This window comes from Tympanuchus pallidicinctus, unplaced genomic scaffold (assembly GCF_026119805.1).
Source record: "Tympanuchus pallidicinctus isolate F22 unplaced genomic scaffold, pur_lepc_1.0 scaffold33, whole genome shotgun sequence".
NCBI classification, from domain to species: domain Eukaryota; kingdom Metazoa; phylum Chordata; class Aves; order Galliformes; family Phasianidae; genus Tympanuchus; species Tympanuchus pallidicinctus.
In genome coordinates, this window is record NW_026294751.1 from 2,569,027 (window position 1) to 2,592,568 (window position 23,542).

The 23,542-nt window shown below is 47.9% G+C and overlaps 1 protein-coding gene across 1 annotated transcript; it reads right to left on the minus strand.

Annotated features, from left to right (window-relative positions):
• Positions 1-463: 463 nt before the first annotated feature.
• CUNH1orf232 (chromosome unknown C1orf232 homolog) lies at positions 464-1,811 on the minus strand. The gene is made up of 4 exons (XM_052698612.1): positions 1,344-1,811; positions 1,179-1,265; positions 1,003-1,088; positions 464-836 (listed from the first exon to the last, which is right to left on the minus strand). Exons 1-4 carry the CDS (start codon positions 1,503-1,505, stop codon positions 575-577), a joined length of 597 nt encoding a protein of 198 aa, XP_052554572.1. The 5' UTR covers positions 1,506-1,811; the 3' UTR covers positions 464-574.
• Between the last annotated feature and the right edge of the window lie 21,731 nt (positions 1,812-23,542).

Sequence of the window (23,542 nt, forward strand, 5' to 3'; positions counted from 1 at the left end):
AACTGCTTCACCCCTTGGATATGCTGCCCACCAATAGCTGCTTTTTGAGGTGTGGGTGAGGTGCCCAGGGACTTTCTTTGGGCGAGTCCAGCCTCAGCCGCGGTGGCTGGAAGGCTGCTGTTCCTTGCTGGTCCCTACCTCTTGGTCTTCCCTATTTCTGGTTGTGGTTTAGAATGGCAGCTTTCTCCCCATCAGCCTCAGTGGGAAAGGGGCTGCGAGGATGGGAGCAGGACTCTAATAAACAAACCTGTGGTTTTCTTCTAGCGTGGCTGCATCTGTGGTTTCTTCCAACAGTGCCTGAGTGGATGGGGGATGCTTTGAGGACTGAGGTGGCAAGCCCCCTCCCATCCCTCTGGAGGGTCTCAACCCGCTGGGGCAGCTCTGCAGTCTTGGGGATGGAATGGGGCTCCACATGTGGCAGGGCCGTTCTAGGAGACAAAGGCAAAGAAAGCACCACACACGCTCAGGGAGAAGGGCGCCGTGGGGTCTTTAGTGCCAAAACCTCCACATTGCCAGGGCCCATCACAGCATCACTGGCTGGCGCTGCCGCAGGGCCATGTTGGCATCGCCTTTTCTAGTTGCCCTTGGAAGCATTTTTATTTCGGATTTCAGCCAGTTTGCTGGCCAGGAAGCCCCATTTGAAGGCCCCTTCCTCCGGCTCTCTCAGGTCGCTGGGGCCCTCATCACCTGGTGGCTCTGTGGGACTCTCACTCAGCTCTGGAGGGGCCACCTCCTTGTCCGGTGTCGATGCTTGCTGCCATTTGGTAGCGAAGAGATCCCAAAAGCCGGCTGCTTTCTGGGCGGGAGGCAGCTCAGCTGGCACGGCAGCAAGAGGGCTAAAGGGAGAGCAGGGGAAGGGATGTGAACACAGGGACTCCTGAACCAGCTTCAGTGCTGGGGCAAATCTGGCATCATAGGTGATGGGGGAGCAGATGGGGATGCAGAGCCCAGGGCAAAATCTAGGCTATGGGAGCCCCCCTCTCTCCTTAAGCCATAACTTACTGGTCGGCGCAGGGCTCTGGGTTGAGCAGCTGGTGCTCATCCTCGCGGGTGAAGAGAGATGAGAGCGTCCTCCAGCCCCCCTGGACCTGGAGAGGAAGCACAGTGCGACTCAACGGGGTTCACTGGGAGTTATTGGGACTCCCGATCCCAGCAGCACCCACAGCCGCAATCCTCACCTTCCGTGCCAGCTGGGACACAGGGCCGGATCCCTCCTCCATCAGCGCGGGAGGCTCCGCTGCCTCCATCAGCTCGGAAGGGTCTCCCTGCAACGAACCCAACCGAGTGAGAGCAGGAGGAGGGCAGGGGGCTGCAATCAGCCGTAACCCCCCACCCCCCATTACCTCCTCCTGCAGCGCACCGTCAGCCCGTGCCCCCCCCAGGGTCTGCAGCACCCTGGCTTTGTAGAGCCCCCAGATGCCCTGGGTCATGGCGCGGGACAGAGGCGATGCGCAGCGGCAGGCGGGGAGGTGGGGCGGCTCTCGTCGGCCATCCGATGCCCTCATGAAAGTTTCAGGGACTTCGCTCCGTGCACAAAGGGGAACCTGAGCCCGGGTCGTGCTGGGGGAAAAGCAGCGGGCGGGGGAGGGCTTGGTTCACCCCAAACCCCCTCCCTGTGCCCAGTGCGCACATCGGGGCGGCCCAGGGGAACGGCCGAATACAATCAGGCAGCTCTCTGTAGAACCACCGCAGGCAGTGCGTTTTAATGCCCGTTTCGGGTCCATGAAGGAACCGCAGGAGCCACGCAGCGCTCAGCTCCGCAAGCAGGGCGCAGAGAAGCAGACACAACTTCCGCTCTTCCAGCGCATGCGCAGTACGGCCGGCCGGACCCGCTATCGTAACGGCAGAGGAGCGACGCCGGACGAGCGTGTGTCCGCCCCAGCGCCGCGCTGCTGCCACCTGCTGGCCGAAACGCGTCACTGCAGGCGCTGCTCCTCACCCCGCGCCGCTGCGTTAAGAGCCGCTGTCCCATCACGTTCCCGAGCAGCAACTAAACTAATTAACAATTCCTTTTCCTCCCTTCTCACGTCCGCTGGCTTAAAACAACACAAGAACTGTCGCATCTCCAAAGTCAATTAATCACTGGGCTAGAACTTTTGACATCGTAATTAGACTTCATTAATGGATTGCCGGAGGCTGCAAGATGGAAATGTGGTAGATGAGCCTCCCTTTGCATCATCCTTCAGTTAATTACATGCTTATCTTGGAAACAAAAGATGCTGCACACAATGAAAAACCTTATTTGTATGTCTGAAAATATGCATTGGTGGATGTGCAGCGAACGTTTGTTGGAATGTTGGAATGGGAAATGTGAAGTTACCTTCCATCCACACAACCCGCCCTTTTCACCACATTGCCAACGAGCCCTGAGATCCTTCAGATCTTCTGGTGAAGCAATTTGCAAAATGCTGTCTTCTGGGACTAGGAAAAATGCTTGGCTGATCCTCCTGACCTCCCCTTGGTGCTGTGCATCAGAGACCTCCGCTCCTCCCAGGGGATGAAGCTCCATCTGCACACAGATCTGCCTGCACCACCCCTCTGGGGAAGCGATTTTCTCATGCAGGTCATTGATATCATAACACAGAGCCATAAGTAATCAAATTTAAAACGTGCTTTCAATTAAACCGAGGGCTTTCCGTTCGGTAACATCTTTCAGCAGCAATTTGGAACCCCAACACCATATAATTGCTGCTAATAAACATGCAGGTAGCAGATAATCTTAACCACTTGCTAAGATTGTTTCTCCCAGCGACATCAGGCACTGCAGCCTGTCTCAGCTGTGTGAATTTACTGTTTCCCTGCAGAAAGCACTGCTCTCCCTGCCTCCAAATCCTCCTTTGAGGCAATTCAGTCAACAGACAGCTTAAGCTGCTGCTAAATTGAGGTTGTGAAAATTATTTCTCACTTTATGTCCCACTTGGGAAGAAGCTCCACCAAGCCCACACACAGCGCCCTGCGTAATGCCTTTAATGATGGACTCAGAGGCTCAGAGCTCTGGAGATAAATTTTAGGTGGCTTTATACTTCAGATAGTCACTTGGATTTATTTATTTTTTAATCACCGACCACAGCAGGAACTGTTTGTGAGTTTTATGGTTGTTGTGGTATTTTATCATTCCGTGGCCTGCTTCCCACTATTAGGATCAGGATTAGACCTGAGATAATGCTACATGCTGGACAGTTATCTGTCCTTGGGCAGTACCATGGTGGAGATTGTTACCCCACTTCTCCCTAATGACAGCACAGGGGCATCGTGGAACGCTCCAGGCTCAATATGAGGTGCTATGCAGGTGGGCAAGGGGAGTCACTGCTCTCCCACACTGTCCTATGGCAGACGAAGGGCAAAGCAGATGGGTAGGTTTCCAGCTGAACAAGGAGGTGCGTTATCATCCAGCCCACTGAGCACATCACACACAGCTGAACCCCATCATGGATGATGGACCAGCCTGCAGTTGGAGAACAGCCCCCTCTGGAAAGTTCCCAGTGACATTTCTGGGTTCACAACACACTGCTGCCCACAGCTCTCACGCTGTGTATCTCTCTCTCCCAACCCAGTGTGATTCCTGCTGCACAAAAAAACCCCAAATTTCAAACAGAGAAGGGTAAAATGTCCATTCCTACACCTGGAGCTGAATGTTGCAGCCCAGTCCGCTTCAGGTCCATCCTTCAACCAGCTCTATTTTATAAGTGGAGACAGCAATGGAAGAAGCACTGCTCCAGATAAGCTGGCATCAGAGTGGCAAAGGGACAACTTGACCACAGTCATCTGGAAACAGGCTTTGGTAGCACAGCCATGACCTGATGTGGGTCAGCAGGCAGGCAGGTGTGTGGTGTGGGCATGTCCTGTGTTGAGAGCTCTGGATAATGGGATCGTGCAGAGATCTGCACACCACAACAAATGGCAGAAAATGAGTCAACTGCCCCCATGGAGGAAATCACTGCCTGACCTTTCATACGGTTCACTTTCGATGCAATCACCTGACATTTATGGGTTTTATCAGTATACCCACAAATTAGCCACAGTGTCCAACCAGCGACTAGGAAGAAAGTAATTATGGGCACCACTGCTAGAGCTGATAGCGAGGGCTACTTGGGGAAATAAAGGATTATTTTCAAATATATTTATGTAGGAGATCTTCATTGCAGCAGGTGTAAGGGAAAAGAAAATTTAAGGTTGAAATAACTGCGGGAAGAGAGAAGTGAAAGCATTCAGTATTGAGATCTAATCTCCTCAGCACCTCGGGCAGCAATGGAAACTGTTGAAACCCAGAGGCTGTTTCCTGAGAAAACTCACAAGGAGAAGGCAGTGGTAGAAGGAGGTTTCTTTCTACATTTCAGGGCACATCCCCATAATCAGAATTTGGGAAGCAGAGACATCAAGCCAGCACTCAACCCTGAGGCACCCCTTGTCATCACGCTCATCCCCGTGCACCCAAAGGAACCACAGCTCGTGCTGGACCCTGCTCAAGGGAAATGTCCCCACCACATGTGGCACTGGATGGAGCCCTGCAGCACAGCAGGACACAGAAAGGGCTGAGAAAAGACCCCACGGTCCTGCCGAGGACAGCAGGGTCAGTCCTAAAGGGCTCACCTCTCTGGGACATCTTCTGAAGGATGCTGCAGACGCGAGGAGCGCTTCCAGCAACACTCGAACTGCTTCTCAAACCAGGCTTTTCATCCCTGTTGTACCGCTGGGGTGCTCAATCCTCGCAATATGTCAGGCTGGTCACTAGATGTCCCCATCTGAATACAAATGGCAATCCTGCCAACTCCCCCTTCCCCCCCCCTTCAACCAAGGTACGAACCAGTCTCACAGCCCCCCACTGCTCCCCGCTTGCTCTCTTTGACACCGACAGTAATTAAAGATAACACCACTTAGCCTCCTGTCATTTGCACTGAATCGCTAATGTTTGATTTGTTTAACCCTTGCGGCAGAAAAGTTAAACAAACAAGCAAGCAGCTCAGCAGGGCGTGCAGCATCAAAGGGAATGGAGGGTGGCAGGAAGGCTGCACCCAGCTTGGTGCACCCTGCTTGCACCTTGTTTGCACCTTGCATCCTCTGTGCACCACCAGGCTCTGCCCTGCCCCTCTCTGATGCATTCTCATCCTTGTGGCTTGGAGGGTGGCAGGATCCTGGAAGGAAAAAAGCAGTGCATGAGATTTTACAGTGCGTGGAGATTCAGTACTGGGATAAGGGTGAGGGCACCTGCCATGATCAGAGCTCAGCTGTGCAATGCCCTAAGCAAGCCACTGCATGTTTGCCCTGCCAGGAGCAAAACACAGGACCAGAGACCTCCAAAGGTCTCTGCAATTCACACAACCATGGATCTCAACATCCCTCTTCTCCACAGGACTACAGAATCACAGAATGGCCAGGGTTGGAAGGGACCTCAAGGATCATGAATCTACAACTCCCTGCCACATGCATGGCCACCAACCTCCACATTCAATACCAGCCCAGGCTGGCCAGGGCCCCATCCAGCCTGGTCTTGAACACCTCCAGGGATGGACGGGGCATCACAGCCTCTCTGGGCAGCTGTTCCAGCACCTCACCACTCTCGTAGCAAAGAACTTCCCCCTGACATCCAACCTCAATCTTCCTTCCCTCAACTTCAAACCATTTCCCCTCATCCTGCTGTTATCTCCCCTTTCCAAGAGTTGATTCCCCTCCTGTTTTAGGCTCCCTTTAGGTACTGCAGGCTGCAATGAGGTCACCCCGCAGCCTTCTCTTCTCCAGGCTGAACAAGCCCAGCTCCCTCAGCCTGTCCTCATAGGGGAGCTGCTCCAGTCCCCTGATCATCTTCGTGGCCTCTTCTGGACCCTCTCCAACAGCTCCCTGTCTTTTTTGTACCCACACACCCATCCCTGACCTCATGCTATGGGGACAGTCAGAACATTTTTCCTTTAGATCTGGGTTGCTGCTGCTCTGGCAGCACTAAGTTGTCCCCACGCTCCTTTCCAGCTCCTCTGTCTTTTTTCACCTGGCTGCTTACCTCAGTATTTTCAGGTCATTTAAGCTGCTTTATTTCGTTAAGGAAAAGCAAGTGGAGACTGTAACTGGAGTTGATAAATCCTTAGGCCTTGACCTCAACGTTTAACTGCTTAGGCTGATGCTTTCCATTTCTCCCAGCTGTGCAAAGGAGAACGAGGAGCTCCATTTCCCCCGGAGACAGCAGGTGAGAGTGCACCGTGTGCAGGGATGCAGAGCTTTGGGTTCAGGGTTTGCTCTGCTCCCCATCGGCCGTCCGAGTTTGTCTTGGTATCACACAGCATCCGGGGGCTCTAAAGAGATCACAGAACTGACGGCGCTTTGTGACAAGGAGACAGAAGGCTGAGTCCATAATATGTCCAAGAACTGCAAGACATCATTTCTCACATCACAGGAAAATGGCCCACGGCTATCAAAAGGAAAAGGAAAGAAAAAAGATGCTCTAATAGCAGGCCATTATCTCATGACAATGGCTCTGTTAACACGTGCTAACCCCTCTGATGTGCTTAGAAATCTGAGCAGGGAAATGAAAGGTGCTGCCGGTAAGGAGAGCTCGTATTTAACGTTTCTGGCCAAGTGGGAAGTGGAATTTGAGAGAGCAGTCCTGTAGGCTTAAGGAAATAGATTGCAAAATGCGTTTGGAGTGCGGAAACAGCATAAAACACGTTGCAGTTTGGCTCATTTGGGATTCCAGTCATAGAGACAGCAACACTGTGGAGGATTTAGCTTGCCAATCAACATCTTATTTATTTCCTCTGAAGAGAATATCTTTATTCTGTGCCCGTCGCTGCAGCCAATATCTATGGGGATTACAAAATCAAGCAGCATCTCCCATTTTTGTTTTGTCCATAGCACCACAAGATATGAGAAAATATCGACACTTCAGAAAGAGCTCCAAAAAAACCCCAAAACAAACCCAAACCAACCACCTCTCGGGGGAGAGAAAGCATTCAACTCCCTATTTTCATCCTGTTCAAGAAAGAAACCTTTTCCTGCAGGAAAAGAAGAAGCCTCTGGTTCATCCACTGCCTCCCCAGCCAAATAAAGAGCGAGAAGAACATGTAAATGAGAGCCAGTAGTGAGAAGGTTTAATGCATGCCATTAGATGTAGTGAAATGAAAAGCATACCAGACCCATCTCTGCTTTGACACACTTGATTAAGAAAGCTCTTCCTGTTCAAAATGAAGTTTTCCCATCGTTTTTCCCCTTGAAACAATTTTAACTCTGTTTTAAAGAGAAGTTCAAGTCCAACTTTCCAAAAAGAGCCATCAGAAAGAAATCTGGATTCAAATAAACGTAGCATTATGTTCTGTCTGGGGGATTTGGAATTGGAAAAAATGGGGCTTTCTGCAGAAAAAAATACAGTAAATGCAAGGCAGCGGGGAGGAAAACCACGCAACAAAGTTTTAGGGTGGAAAATGTGTTTGCTTCCAAAATAAAGAATCACAGCTTCGGTTGAACAGAACAAAACAATATTATTATTTCAAGTGACTGCATGAAGGCTCAGCCAACTGCTCTCGTTTGAGCTGCTCCTCCACGCTCCCAAGTTTCATTAAAAAATCCCCATTAAAAGCAATCCTAATAACGATCTGGAGCAACACAACAACCCTCCTCTCTTGAAATACACGCAACCAAAGGCTTCCCCACTGCAGCTCCTCTGACAAAGCTCTTCCTTTCCGCTTTCTCCAAGGTCAGTGGGCAGCACCTTTCACACTTGGTAAAGCAGCTCACAAATCACCCTGCACACAAGATTCACCTGGGTTCTAAGCTCTTGAACAAAGACCAGCAACCTGAATTTCTGCCATATTAAGGCCTCTCAAGCTGCAGCCTCTGAAGTGCTGATTATCTTCCAATCTCCATATTCCTACACAGCTTCATTTCATCACACTGCAGCTGTCACCAACTCTCCTCCTGCACATCTCAGCAGTAGGTCCCAAAGCACTTGATGTGCCATGGCACTGCAGGGGCCCTTTCTCATTTCTGGGAGATCTGAGAAGCACAGGCAAAGCTCAGCAGCATCACTAATAGCTAAGGCTGTGTGGGGCTGAGGGGATCAGGACCCATTGAATTCAGGTGCTGCAGAACTGGGTGCTGTCTTCTGACACGCTCATAGCCATACTGATAAAACACAGCTGTGGTTAAAAACAACACAAAAAAACGGTAGTAGAAAGATGACAGACCTTGTGCTGTCTTGCCTGGAAAGGAGCAGACCACCAGGCTGCTATAACCTTCAGGGAGCACTGAAGCTTATCACAGAACAGTTTCAGGAGGAAAAAATGCTCTGTGCACAGGGCACGTCACAGCTAAAGCCCACAGCCCACAGTAATCTGTATGTGCTATCCTGCAAAGCCAGCATCCAGGCTTCAGTGGATCTAGTGTCACCCAGGTGCCCGATTCATCTTTGCTGCATGGCAGCCAGACCCATCCAAACTGATACTTTTTCTTTCCCTCATTTGTTTCATCCTTCTGGAAAAACAAGATAAAATACCAGTCACTTCCCAGAATGGGGCAGGAGGGGAAGGAATGCTGTTGATAATAAGTGCTGATGAGGACCGAGAGTGGGAAGCACATCTGCAGAGGATACTTTCTGATAGATTATTGTCTGCTGGGTGTTGCAGGCCCATTTCCTCCCATCAGAATTCTGCTGGTGGAAGCACTCCCGGGAGACACAGCTTCACATCTGTACGCTGCACCAGAGCTTACAAGAAATGAAAATCCTGGCTTTTAAATGCTGGTAATGAGAGAAGAGTGGAGGAGTAAGAATTGCTTCTATTAATCAAACTCCCCCCTTTCATCTGCACTGCCTGCCACCATCCATTCTGGAGAGCATCACCCAAGTGTGAGGGCATGGCAGCCCTGTGCTCTTGAAGCCTACAGGCAGAGCAGCCTCGGGTACCTCTGTGTGATGCTGGTACCACTGCCAGGGCTTGGGCAGTGAATGGAGGACTTTGTTTAGCAGGGGTGATTCCATCACACAGAGCTCAGACTGCAAATGCAGGATGCCAGGCTCAGCAGAGTGATACCAATCAGGACAGATAGTGTGAGGACAAGGAAAGAGAACACTCACGCTGATCTGCCTAATACCCAACTTGTCATCTCTCGGTCCCAAGTGCTGAGATGCCCAAAGGGAGAACACAGCCTAGGGCAAATGTTGGCTGCAGAGTGGAAGCTGTCAGGAAATACGAGGGAAGAACAAATCATCCAGACGTGGACGAGGTCAGAGTTCAAAGATCTCTTAATTTTCTGTGGCAGAGGAGGAAAACCAGCTTCAGTTTACACCAAGGAACGTGGATAACATTGGGATAAACTGAGGATGTGCTTGCAGGGGAAAATGACAGGAGCTGCATCTCAGCTGGCTTGCCAGTGAACCTTTCCTTGGTGGTTGGTGGCTGACCTCAGGAATCAGGAATCATTCCTGGGAGCTCAGACAGTGGATAGTTGCTAATCTCCCCCTGGATGGACCTGCCCAGCTGGTGCCAATAAAAACCACTTGCAGGTTTTCAAATTCCTGTCATAGCCAATCTAACAGAGAGGGCACTGTGCTGCATGCCCAATGTCAGCAACTTTGCCCCAAGCTTTCATATGCTGCTATCTGTGAGCTTTGAGCACAAGGGAACAGCAAGCTCCACTGCTGACAAGCATAACCTGAGGTCTTGTCCTCCCCAAGCAGAGGTGGATTTCCTCCAGACTGCAGCTCAGGCCCAATACAGCCATTTCACTGCTGAGGCTGCAGACAGTGCTGCCTCCCCAGTGACAGGGAGATGTGACATCTGGGACATGAGGCAGCGTCCACCTGAAATGCTTTTGTTGACCTCAGCCTTCTGTTTGCTTCCCAAGTGTCAGGGCTGACCAGCACCAGCTGCTTCTTGCTCCCAGGCCAGCAAGCTTTGTGTTTCCTACTCTTTTTTTTCCCCCTCTTTGTTATTTTTTGGAGATTTCTTTGACAAGCCAGTGGGTTCAGCTGCAAAGCAGCAGCAGAATACCTGTGGTCCAGGGATGTGAAAACCAGCAAAGAGTGCACTGCCCTTCCACTGCATCTTCTTCTGCTCCCTCCAACGCATCTCCCTGGGGCAAACCAACCCCTGTGAAGCAAGGGCAGGATTCATTTACATCACAGCATTTTGCAGCTGCTTGGAACAGGCATATGGAAATTCCTGTTGCTCACTATGTCTGTTGTAAAGTTGGTGTAGGCATCAGAATAACTGCAATGTTTCCATTTGGGGCACTGAGCAGTAGTGTTGTCAGGCTCTGATGTGGGATCAGAGCACTGTTCTGTGTTGTAAAACCCTAAAGAATGCAGGTTGTGCTTGCTCTTAGAAGGTGGAGACTATGGGAAAACCCAGGTCTGCACTAGGTGTGCTTCAAATCACTTGTGAGAGGTGACTCGTGAGCAAATGAAGATGATTCTTGTGCAAATGACTACAAGTGGCTATGAGGAAAATAAGGTCAGGAGAACAAGACTTCATCCCTCTTTTACAGGTAAAAACAAAACAAACCAAAGCAATGCAAGTGTTAAGAGCTTTACACAAAATCACGACAGGCTTTGTCAGCACAGCATTCTCTCCTACTTGCTGCACGACCCTCTGTTGACTGGAACTCTTTCTGATCCACGTCATCCATTTTTCTAAATGGAGCCACTTCCAGCTTGGCTTGAGGGTAAGGGGATTTGTGTAACTCCGTGGCCTTATTGCCAGCAGGAACATGTGACATCCATTAGCATCAGCAAATGTGATGAACTTCCACCTACAAGGAAAAAAAAATTGCATACCTCTAAATAAAATGACCCCACGGAAAGGAAAATACATTGGAAGCTTTTATTCAATCCCATTAAGGAGAAGTGCCATCTACCCTGCTGTAAGCAAAATGCTGCCAGCCTGGCTTAGACAACCATGTTGCTCCCTGTAGCCTTTTTCAGAGGTAGAGATTGCTGAGTGCAGAGGTGATATTGAATTGATTCAAAACAAATTTTTGGCTGTTTCAGGCATTAAAGTTCTTCAGGAAGGTCACTGCTTATGTGGTACAAGCTGCTGCTTTTCAATCTACCCTTTAGTTTCAATTTACGGTTCTGCGGAGAAACATAAGAGCGTTCTGATTCCTGGTTTTAAAAGAAAATAAAACAACCTCACGTGGTGAGCGTGGGGAGATGGCTTTGAATCAGACTGTAGCAACTTCCCTGCTTGTGTCAGTAGCTGCTCCTTGGATCTTGTGGCTAAAAGCAGGTTCTTTTTTGATGTGAGATTAAAGAATATTATGAAACCAAAGGAATGCAGCCACACCTGGGGCTTCCTGGTTTGGAGAGCAGCCTGCTTGCTCACCTCTGGGCAGGAGACCAGGAGGGCTGGGAGAGCAGGGGGAGCCAATGGGGCTGCAGAGGGGAAGTCAGAGACTTGAGGTATGGGAATGGACTCCTGAGTGCAGAATTACATACAGGTCATACACCTAAGTGTTGATGTGGGCTATTGAAGAGAGAAATGCGATAGAGAATGATCTGGATTATGAGCCAGCAGAAAGTGAGGGCAGAAGGGTCTGTGGTAAGGGCTGGAGGACAGTGTGGTAAGGCAGCTGAATGATGGAAGAGTGGTAATGAGATGGATGTGCAAGAGTGGAAAATGGTAGCTGTGCTTTGACCATCATGGTCAAAGGATTCCATGGAGACAAGGTTTGCAGGGAGAGGTAATAGCTTCTATTAGAACAATTGGTGTCATTGAAGGGGAAAATGACTGGCTTTTGAGCAACCAGCCACTGCAGAGCCACAAAAAGGAAATTGGGGTGAAGTATTTCAAAAAGAACATGGGGAGAGGACCTGATACACACATTCCTATAGCTGGAGGGCAAATGCTAGACGTTTGGTTGTCTGATGCTCCTTCAGAGCTTTTACATTCATGGAGGCAGGGTGCAAAATGCTTCTGAATCAGAGTGGGATGTTCACATTTCCCTAGTTCTCATGTTTGCTTATGTAAAAGACGAGAAAATCCAGGACAGAAGAGATGTCTCCTTGTTTTTCCCACAACACACACTCCTTTTTTCCAGTGGCCAGGACCACTACGCACTGCAGATACATCAGTTCAGTGGGACATGCAGAGAAGGAGAGACAGCATGAATCAAACCACACATCTGGGGGTGAAAGCCTCAGCTCTCTCTTGACAGTGAGATGGAAAAATTCACTAATTTGAAGGCAGGAAGGTGGAGGCAATTTTCATTGCTAGAGGCAGCTACTAGGGGGAGACATGCTCACACTCTCTCTAAGCCGAGGCCACAGAATTCGTAGCAATGTGGCCACATTGTACTTCTCAAATAATGAGCAAAACGAATGCATTCATATCAAGCTGAGGTGAAAGGAGATCACTGACCCAGCTGAGCCTCCAGCAGTCCCTGCTACTCACACATCTGCTTCCTGCCAAGCTGTGCAGCAAGATAACGCAGAGGTCCCACGCTTCCTCCACTGCTCTGGAAGTCACAGATTCCTCAGGGATGTCTGAAGATCCTGTCTGTTTCACAGCGTTGAAAAAGCAACTTTTCTGCTGTCATCTTTGAGCCGTTATTCTCCAGGGACTCAACTAAAGGAAGCTTTAATTCGCAATCCTTCTCCATGATCCTTCCAGCAGAAGGGACACAGCCACTGTTGGTTAGCCTCCCTGCTGATTTCCTCGCTTTTTGCTTTCCCTCTTTTCTAGCTTGCTTACAGACTGAATTGCTCCTTTTATTTCTTAAAAGGGGTAGTGACCTTTCTTTGAAGCCCATCTTGGAAGTGCTGCTTGTTTGCAGGTTATTTAGCATTTCAATGCCAGCACAAGGTGTAGAACTGCACCAGTACTCTTTCGTTTTCCACTACCAGCAGTTATGTCAGCTCGATTTGTTTTGGTGATATTTCCCCCCACTCTTTCTATCTATCTATCTATCTATCTATCTATCTATCTATCTATCTATCTATCTACCTACCTACCTACCTACCTACCTATCATATCTAAGCACACACAGAGAAGTTTTAATTTATTAGGAGATGAAGAAATGGCCTCAAGTTGCTCCAGGGAAGGTTTAAATAAGGTATCAGGAAGAATTTCTTCATGGGAAGTGGGGTCAGGGTTTGGAAACAGGCTGCTCAGGAAGGTGGTGGAGTCCCCATCTCTGCAGGTACTGAAGAGATGTCTACATATGGTGCTCAGGGACATGATTTGATGGTGGACTCGCAATGGTTGGACTTGATGACCTTATGCATCTTTTCCAACACAAATGATTCGATGATTATTTATTGTTTGTTGATAACTGGATCAACCAAGACAAAATGCTGTTGTATCTTATCAGAAGAGCAATCCCACAAAGGACGAGTGGACTTCTTCCTTTCCTGACCAGTGATGGAGGTAGCATCCTCTCTTCATTAGGACAGAACACCAGTGCAAATCCTACTCCTGAGACTTGAAAGCAGAGATAATTCACACTCACTTGTCTTTAGAGAAAGCAAGAGCCACGAAAATTGCTTTAATCTTGCTATGGATTAATAATACCCTGTTTCATTTGTTGTGGCGAGAGGAATGCAGACCTCCCTTGTCTCCCTGCTACATTCATAATTTATCCCCAGCCAATTAACTTCTCCTGCTGCAGAATTAATAAACTGTTATATTATTGATGCCACAAAGGGGGTATGGCATTCTCTGTCTTTCCGACAGTGTTGTGAGAAGTGATGTATATGACTGCAGCAGCAAAGAGAGTTTTCTGAATTCCTTTTTGTACCAAACTGTGGGAGGCGAAACCCTGTGGGAATCACATCTTAATTGTTAGCCCATTACTAACTGTGGTCGCCCTGATCTGATAACTCTGATCTACCCAAAATTGCAGAAAGCCCCCCCTTGTTGTGCAGCCAAATCCTCTGGAAGGTCACCCATGCAACTTTGCTGGAGGTGGGGTGGAGGTCTCACCTGTGCCATGGAAGTGTGTGCATGGAAGAGCCAATGTGGAGAGGCGGTGCTTGGCTGTGGCAGTGAGGTGCTGGTGATCCCAAAATGCCTTCTGTGAAATTCCACAGCTGGTCCCCAGCAGCACCTGCCCTTCTCTTCCCATCTCCTCCAGGGACCTGCACAACGAACCTAACCTTCCAAGGGGCAGCTGATGGGAGCTGCCTCTCTTTTAATTGCTCACTGTTCGTGTCTTCTGTGTAATACAAAGGGATTGCAGTGCAATAAATGTAGGTTATTTCCACCCAAATAGCCACTCTGCAGTGTTGTGATTCTAAGTGTTTTCAGCACTGCCTCACATCCATACATCCCTCATAGGAAGCTCCAAAGCAGGGGACAATGTCAGACACAACCCTGGTTCTGGCAAGCAGGTTCTTGTTTGGAAACTTGGGTTTGTTCTCATTTGAGCTTTTTGAGGGAATGCATCTTTTCTGCAAGCAAAAATCTCCTAGACCTCACAGTACCTCATCGGTTTCACTGGGACCTGCCCACCCCATGATCAAAGGCCACACTGTTTCCATAGAACAAACAACTCACCAGCAAGCCAGCAAAGCAAGCCCCCCTGCCCAGTCTTGCTTTCAGGGTTTCAGTGCAGTATAAACAGCAACAACTGTTTAAACATTTGTTTAGTTTCTGCAGTGATAAAAACCCTCCCTGCTCCGCAGTGGACTGAGGGCTCAATTTCTGGCTCATGTAAAGTTTTATTTAAAAACTGAAATGTCCGTGTAAACAAAGTAGAAGTGCTATTGTTTCTAAAGTCAGCTCTGGGCTTTTCTCTATGGTAACCTCGCAGAAGGTAATTAGGGAGCCATGGCAACAGCTATACCTCCTAGCAGGCTGCCTGCTCTCACAAACACTGGACAAGCTCCAAAGCATACAAGCAAGCAACCTGGAGATGCCAAGCTGGTTTACATTATGGAAGAGGCGATTGATGTTTCCCAGCATCACTTTGGGCTCTGTTTCTGACAACGTTCTGTTTATTTCTGCTCCGAGGGCCCAAAGCTGTGCTCCCACATCCTTGCTTTACGTGGCATGCCAGGAGTGCTGTGTGCCTGCCCACGCCACAAAGCCTTGCTGGCTGAGTTATTGCACGCTGTGCTGGGACCTGCATCCCACAGCCAGCTCTGCACAGGGCTGATGTGCTGTACGGGGGGGGGCAATGACAGCCTTAGCATTTAACCCTCCCCACATTTGAGTTCCATTGCTGGTATTGGTTTTATCAATCTAGGAGTCATCCAGTGTGCATACTGGGTTCTGTTGCTCCCCAGTGAGCATCTACAGCTCTGATGCCCATAAAACAGGCTCTCTGAGAAGCCCAAAAACACAGCTTGGCAAAAATCCCCAAGCAGTAGCAATGGAAAAGCGGTGAGGCTTTGTGCTAAACATGACATCCAAATACTGCAACCAGTGATTATCTCCATCACTTTGTAAGTATCTTCCTCTTTGCAAAATGGGCCAACCACATTACTCTGCTTGTGAAATTCTTACAGGAAACATCCAAAAGCACTCAGGTGGGTTTCTCATTAAGGCCTCTCTCTGCATGAACCTTTCTTTTGCAAATACTCAAATTTTCTTTACAAGAGGGCAAAAAACCTGCCTCCAAGGTGACAGCTTTCATCCTTCTCTTGCAGAGCAGCAGTCTGTAAGCTGCAGTGAAGGGTAGATCAGTCCAAGCCAGTCAATTGGATGTCACCCTAAAAGACACGTATCCTAAATAACACTTAATGAGTTGTTTACCTGTGTCAGCATTCATGGAAGGCACCACCTTGACCTGACAGAGTTTAACCTTCACAGACTCTTGGAGGGAGGGCCTGGAGAGGTTTAATGTCTTTAGATGGGTAATTCTTCTGACACAGCAATGTCTTGCAGGAGCCCAATGCGATGGTAACAAATGAAAGAAGCAGGGATGGAAAAGCCATTTTAGTAGCTGGACACACAGTGGAACTCCAGGGCTAGGTTTTGCCTCCCATTTTTCCCTTTCTCCACTGTTCTCTGGGGCAGCAGAGAGTGGAGGAGAGAACATTTTCCTTCCCCATGCCTCTGGCATCTGTCCCCAGGCACCAAGGAGCAGCAATTTCTGCTAACAGCGCAACGATCCACCCACTTAAGCAAAGTAGATGCAACAGGTCTGCTGGTTTGGAGCTGACAGGCGTTTACTTTATGAAGACATGAAAGCTGTAATTTCCCATAATGAATAGCAACTGCTTATTAGCTGATCGCTCCTTTCCTAATTTTGTTTTATATGCAATCTTCACAGAAATGCAGGCGTTCAGCTGCAGGTGGGAGTTAGGAAGTAAACTTCAATATGCAGGAAGACAGAAAGAGTGCACTAGAAAAATGTAGCAAGAGAAATTAAAACACTTTGCAGAAACGGGTCAGGGCTGGCGGGCTCAGGGAACATTTTTCTCTCTGGACCAGCATCTCAGTCACACTCACTGGCAGGAAGGAGCACTGAGGTTTCCAGTCTCCACTCTATGGCTGTATCTGATATTGCTGAATACAGCTGTTGAAGATCAGGACAGGACACGCTGTTCTCATTGCTCCTCAGGTTCTGTCTGTTAGAGAAATGCAGAGTTTCTTCAATTCAAGGATGCAGTTGGTGGCCTCCAATTATTTGTTATTTCATCCGAGAAGAGCGTTTTGCAAATGATTCTCCTTCCTCCTGGTTTTGCCATTTGATTTCTATTTGTGATACCTCTGAGCCACACTTGCAGCTCCTGTAAATGCACGTGATTTATGTGTTTTGGGTCATCTTACTTGTTGGAAAGAATGGATCCTTTTCTTGTCTCTCCCCCAAGAGTCCCAGTATGGTAGATATCATTGTATGATCCAGATGGGAACGAGACAGGTGGGTCTGAAGATAAAGAAAAAGCAGCTACACTATAATCATCACAACCACTGAACCTAATGAGAACTTTGGGGCTGTTCCCACAGGAAGGATGGCTCTAAATGGACCACGGAGAGACACTCACACTCTCGTGGCCTCCTGATAGTCCCATTAATGTTGTTAAGAGACTGGCAGAGCAATGCAAGGGTTTGAACTGTCATTGTTTACCTTGCAATCATTCTGCAAAGGGAATATCATCATCTTCCAGGCTGTCCACTGGGGAATAATTTTCCACTTCCAAGAAGAGTGGAGGTGTGAGTTGATGAGAACTGTCAGCATATACATGCAGTCACTCTGACTTGTTAAACCCTTTTCCAATCCCAAGAAACTTATCTTTATTTTAAACTCTTGATTTCACTGTTTGCAAGGAGAATTGAGAGAATGTGGACTTCTGATTCCTGCTATAGATGGCTTACTGAAAGAGGCAGAGTAAAGAGTAGTGTGTTGGTAACTGGACCCAGTGCTTTTCATTACCAACAGCAGTTGGTTGCATTACCAACAGTCCAGTGGATGCATCAAAGAGTTAAATGCAAAGAGAAGTGATCAGCTTTAGAAGGTGCAACTACTTACAGAAAGTTGACTTTCCAACTGACTGCCAGGCATTGCAACCTTGATCATTACCTTATAGCACCATCTATATGGGCAAAACCAGCAGCCCAAGAAATGTTCCCAATGTGTGAATAGGAGGAACAAGAGGTTAATGGAGTGGTAGCAGCCAGCTCCCCCCTGCCCTGCGTGTTCTGACAGCAGCGAAGCCCAGCGCATGCTTTGTGGCAGCATCTCGTGGGTAAAGCAGTCACAGAGTGGGGGATTTTCACTTAATTTAATTTCTTGCCAATCAACAGCAAGTCCTGATGCCTGGTTTAAGTAAAAAAAGAATACAATCAAAAAAACACTTAAGGAAACGCATTACCTCCCACTCCCTGAGGCTCGGTTACAGATGAACACCTCTCCAAGTCCCAGCTCCCTGTTTTCACCACATGCTCCTCCAGACCCTTTGGTGGGGTTACAGAATGTGTGCTGGAAGGAATTCTGCAGTGCTTTGAACTGTTTTTTTTCCCCCACCCATAGTCCTTCATGGGTGTTCTTGGGTTGGTTTGGACCAGGCTACAGTCCCTTGCAGGCGTCCCTGTGCCAGTATGGGTCACCCATAGCTGCAGCCCCTCTGGGGTGTCCATACCCAGCATTGTGTCCTGGTGTTCTTAGGGAGGGTTGGGGGGCTCTTCTCCCTTCCATGCTTCCCTCTGCCTGGCTTTGGAGAGAGTGTTAATTAAACAGCGTCTCAAGGATTAATCTGCCAAGGCTTCTTTCTTAATTAGCACACCCTGTTAGCAGTAAAGCTCTGTAATGCAAGCGAGGTTTAACATATCTTCCCATTTTCTTCTCTCTTGTTTGCTCTGGAGATAATGGAAGGTGGATGATGCAGGGGTTGTTCAGGACTAGGAGCCAAAGTTTCATTTTCTCCTTCCCTTTCTCATTTAGGAATGTTCTGTGTGTGAACAATTCCAGAAGGTGAGGTGAGGTGAGCACTTGGAGGACTGCCTGAGGGATGCACACCCCGAGTGTGCCAGCATGGTGGGGACAGGCTCCCAGAGGTGCCCCAAAAGACCAAAACAACAGCAAAGTGTGAACACAGTCAGAAAAATAGCTCTGTCAACAGTGCCTGTTTCATTTATGGGACACAGCATTCACCTTTCTGGATATCATCCATCCCAGTGCATCGGCACAAGCCCTTGGAAAACACCCAGCTTGGCCAGGCTGTGGTTGGGATGCAGAGTGGCATGGGCATGGCTGAGCCACCTTTCCTGCTCATGATCGAGCCCTGTTTCCTGCTCACTGCTTCTAAAAGAAGTGACCCAGAAGCAGAAGCGCAGCCCCAAATGCTGGGCAGCCTCGATTCATCCCAGTGCTGCTGAGAGCCTCATGACTGGGGTCTGAAATGGTGAAGGGGAATCATTCCCGAATTCCACAGAGGAATAGAAAGCCCAAATATTACATTCAAGTGTAGAGTCTCCAAAAACCTTATTAACAGGCTTCTCTTCATTATTCCTTTGATTTGCATAGTGCTGTCTTAATGCAGACTAAGTGTAATTATTTCTCATTGCTGTTTTGCCTGTATTAGTAAAAGCTAATGCCACGGGGCCTTGTTCAAAAACTGCCTGTATAAATATTGTTAAAAATAAATGCATAACATTAATTCTCCATCGTTCATGCCACTGTTTATTTAATGCTCTAAAAAGCTAATTACCGCTAATTTTATTCTACATCTTTTTCAGGTCTTACAGTTTTGGCACTATAAGATAAAAGAATTAATTGTTAATTAGCATACCTTTCTCGGAGTACACTTTTTTCTTTATCAAAGATTACAAGAGGAGGAAGAGAGGGGGAAGGGAAAGAAATGAAGCTCTCAATTTTTCTGTCAGCTGTAGTGCCAAAATGGGCTTTTTCTTAAACAACAACACAAAACTTTCATCTGGCCCTAGGGAGGAGATGTACAAGCTATGGTGTGTGAAGCCAATAAAAAGCACCAGTATTATTATTAGTTTTTCTTGCACTGGATGTCTGAACACATTGTACCTGACTGTGTCTGCAGCATGATGGATTTGTAAAATGGGAGATGATGTCGCTGGAATTCCAGAAATCCACCACCAAAAGTCAGGGCGCCCTGTGCTATGGAACGACCTGGGAGGCAGTGCAAACATGACCACGAACATTAACATTTGCAGGAGCATTGCAGGGGGATGCCAAGCACTGCAGTGCCTATGCCTACGTATCCTGATGCCCAGGGGAAGCCTGAGAGAGCCCTAAGCTCGGCAACCAGACATGAGATGTTTCACACGACCGCCTTAAAAAGTCTGAGGGCCGTCAAAATCATCCTTGCAGAATGAAATTTACAACTGGAGCCACACGTACTCAGTCCCTCAGCTAAAGCTGTGCCTCTCAGGGTGAGATGATGTGTAGATCCGGTGCAGAAAACATGAAGACATTCAGGCCAACAGGCAGAGGGAGAACTGCAGTGTATCCGCAGTTTGGTTGGCACAGCCTATGCTGCCCTTTGGACTCAGCCCTCTACAGTGCTTTCCCTTCATGCCAAGGACAGGCTCCTGTAAAGCAAACAGATCACACAGCAAAGGAGTGTTGTCCATATAGAAAAGGAGCCTTTTTTTTCCTACCTTTTTCTGGTGCCCCACAAGGTCCCTCGAGTCCAAGATGTGGAATTTCAAGGAAGGGACAAATCAGGGCTGGTGGTCTCCTGTGGGAAGCCCGTGTCCTGCCCTCACTGGGGGATGCTACCCACCTGCCTTCATTTTTTCACTACAACGCTGTTACCTGTCTCAGTCATTTTGGGCAGAGATGCTTACAGTGAGCCTGACTCTGACAGCAGCAGCTTTGCAGGTCACAGGAATGGGCACTTCACTGACTTTGTCTCACAGAAGCCAAGACCCTGTCAAGCACCAGCAGGCAGATGAATTAAACAAACTCCTCTCCCCATCTTACGCCTCAGATCAGCCAAAAGGTGCCACGATGAGCCAGCTTCAGCGCTCTCAGTGGTTTCTCTCCCTCTTGTGCCCGAATTTTCAGCCACAAATTCTGCCTTTGCTTCCCAGAGCAACAGACCACCTTGCCACCAGGCCGTTAATCTCAGCTGTAAGGAGCAGAGCCCAAAGCCTGGCCAAGCATCGTCGCGATGGGAGCGTGCTGCCTGCGCCCTGCCTTTGTGATGTATTTATGGTTGCTTTGCTTTTCTCTCCAGCTAATTGGAAATGTCATGGAACTTTTAATTTGTAACAGTGAAGTGAAACTCTTCTGCCTCCGTATTTACATAAATGAGGGAGAGTTTGCACACATACATTTGCTGGAAGAAAAGACAAAAACAAAACAACTGCAAGATGAGTTTCCTTCTTTTTTCATCAAGTCAAGCATAAAAAAACAGTGACTAGGCAAACTTTAAAAAAACAATGTGCTGAATAGAGCTACAGGAACAGAATGAAAGCCCATCCTGGTTGGCTTCTTGGGCTCCCCACTCCCTTGGTCATGGACTGTGAATTTGTCACAGTTCCCTTGTACTGTTCCCAATGCCACTGAGTTGGTAAGCAGCACCTTGGAGCTGGGCTATGTCTCTCCAGATGCTCAGCCTCAGAAAATGGATGGAAGGGAGAGGCATGGCTGGTCTGAGCAGAAATTAAATCAGCCTGGCATGTCAGTCATGCACAGGGCCTGCAGACCTTCATTAGTGTGGTTGTGGCCGAGCATGTTGAGTCAATGAGAGCTCTGCTCTGGCTGGCATTCCAGGGCTGTGCTGGGCTTTCGCAGGTAATTGCTTCGGGCCATTTCTGGAGGGGGTTGTGGGTTGTTCTTTTTTTACTAAAAATATTGCATTTTCATTTGGTTGCTGCTCTGCAGAGGGCTCATGCAGCCTTTAATGAGGTGCCTTTGTGAGGAACTACAAACCGAGGTCCTCTGCTCTGGATGGGGCTGGAGGAGACAGAATTTTGTGAAGGAAAATGAGCACTTGCTCAGAAGATTCTGTTACATCTCAACAGGAAAGTAGATCCTGAAAAAGGCAGTGCTTAGGGCTTGGCCGTCCTTCATCTGAGCATCTATCCACATCCATGACCTATTTGATACTCCCAATAAATATTTAAATCTTAGATAGCTTCTTTTTTTATTCCTCCTATTCTTACTGTGCCTGCAGTCAGAGCACGGGGAGGGTCAGTGGTTCAGCTGCTGGCATAATTCATGCACAGTATCCTGCAGCATTATCCCATAAATCTTCTATTAACCTGCATTATTCCATTAATTCAATATTTATCTCTGGTGCTGTTAATGGAGTATTTGATTGAACAGTCCACGAACACTGCATCCTGCAGCAGTAAGAAAGGAGGTGAAAATGGAATTTAAAACCAGAACAGGATAATTGCTAATCTAATGTACTTGCAAAGTTGTTAAACACAAATTCTTACCCCAACTGTGGGTCTGATGTTTCAATCCACTTAGCACAGATGGAGTGCTTTGTAATTTGTGCAGGTAAGAATATGCCTTGGAGGAGCAACAGCAGCTGGATTTAGTCTTGGTGCTTTGCTGTTTTCAGTCATGAAGGCACTGGCTCACAGCCTGTAGAGGTCTGAGCCTCATGTAAACAACCGACGTGGAGGAACTGAACCTGGAGAACTGGGAGTCGATTCATATGTTCTTGTGCCTTTAAAACTGCCCAGAAATTCTTCCTGATGACTCTTGTAAGCTCCCAGGCAGGTTTAAGTCAAGTAGTGACGATAATACCTGATACTGGTCAGATCCCTTGTGCAGCTCTATTTTGGGCCAGAGAACAGACATTTGACAGATGCTGGACTAGCGTCACAGTGATGATTGCTTCGTTTTAATTTGAAACTGCTAAAGGCAGAGAATCTTTCACTATTTGCCTTAGTGGCTGATCCTTCACTCCACTGATGTGCTATGGACTCTTTCCCACCTCTATTGCTATAGCTTCCAAATTCTGCTTTCTATTGTTCTCTTCTACAGACCACTTTTTAAAGAGTCATGACCTCAGATCACCTCTGGATTTTTGCTCTTCAAAATCTGTTTACATCCCAGCATTGGTATGAAACTTTTGCAAGAAAAAAAAAAAGAAAAAAGAAAAGAAAGCAAGCTGGCCAAAGTTTTCTGCTAGTGTTTCTGTACTGAAACCCTCTTTTCCATGGCTTGGACACAAAACGTGCACAGCAGCTTTGTGCCACCATCCAGGCTGCTGTGTATCAGCTCAGCCTGTTCCAGTGCAGTTTCCAGCCCTGCACTGAAGACAAGGACTTTGCACAAAGGTTGACAGCCTGTTCCTACACCTCTTACTCCATTCTTAATGCACAGCTCATGGGAGGGTTTGAACATCTCTGTTTCCTTTCATTTGAAATACTCTTGCAGATTCCTGATCAAGGCTTTAAATAAAGAAGGTACTGTCTGCAGACAATCCCTTTTGAGTTTTATCTTGATTCCACTGCATGCTGGGAGAGCGGATTTGAAGCTTTTACCAGGGCTTTGTGTGGTTACCCAGGCAGTACAGATCGATAAAGCTTGTTGATACACACCTCATTATCCTGTCTCTGAGTCAAGAAGCTCCTATTTACCCAGGTCATCAGAGAATACCTGTAAGTACATCAGTCCAGGGATAGGAGGGGGCACCAACCCACCCTCCTTGCTTAGCATTCAAAGTTTGCACTGAATTTCTCATCTATCATGGGGTGGTGAGTGTTAATTACATGGGTGATGAGAAGCCAGAGAGGGTGAAGGCAGCGTCAGTTTTGCCCTTCTGATACTTGCCAGAATATTCATGAAGGTTTTTTTCTTGTTCTTGAAGCTGCTCAAGCATGTAATGATGAGAACTTTTTTTTTCTTGTGGAAGTTCAGACTTCTCACACCATGAGAGCCTCCTGCTCTGATGTGATGCTTCCAGAACTGCCAGCATTTGCAAGTTGTCAGTGTTTCTCCCAGCCTCCTTTCAGCACTTGAGGATGTTAGCAGGCAGAGCTTTTATGGGGAGTGCAAGAGACTGATGCTGAAAAGGTAGCTGCTATCTTACAGCTGCTATAAGCACAGGCAAAGATGAAAGGAAATCAGGGTCAAGGATCAGAGATTTTGTATAGGGCAGATGGATCAAACATGCAGTGTGTCCAACTGATGAGATAGCCCTTATCAAGGTATTTAGCAGTATCAAGGGCCTTGCTGA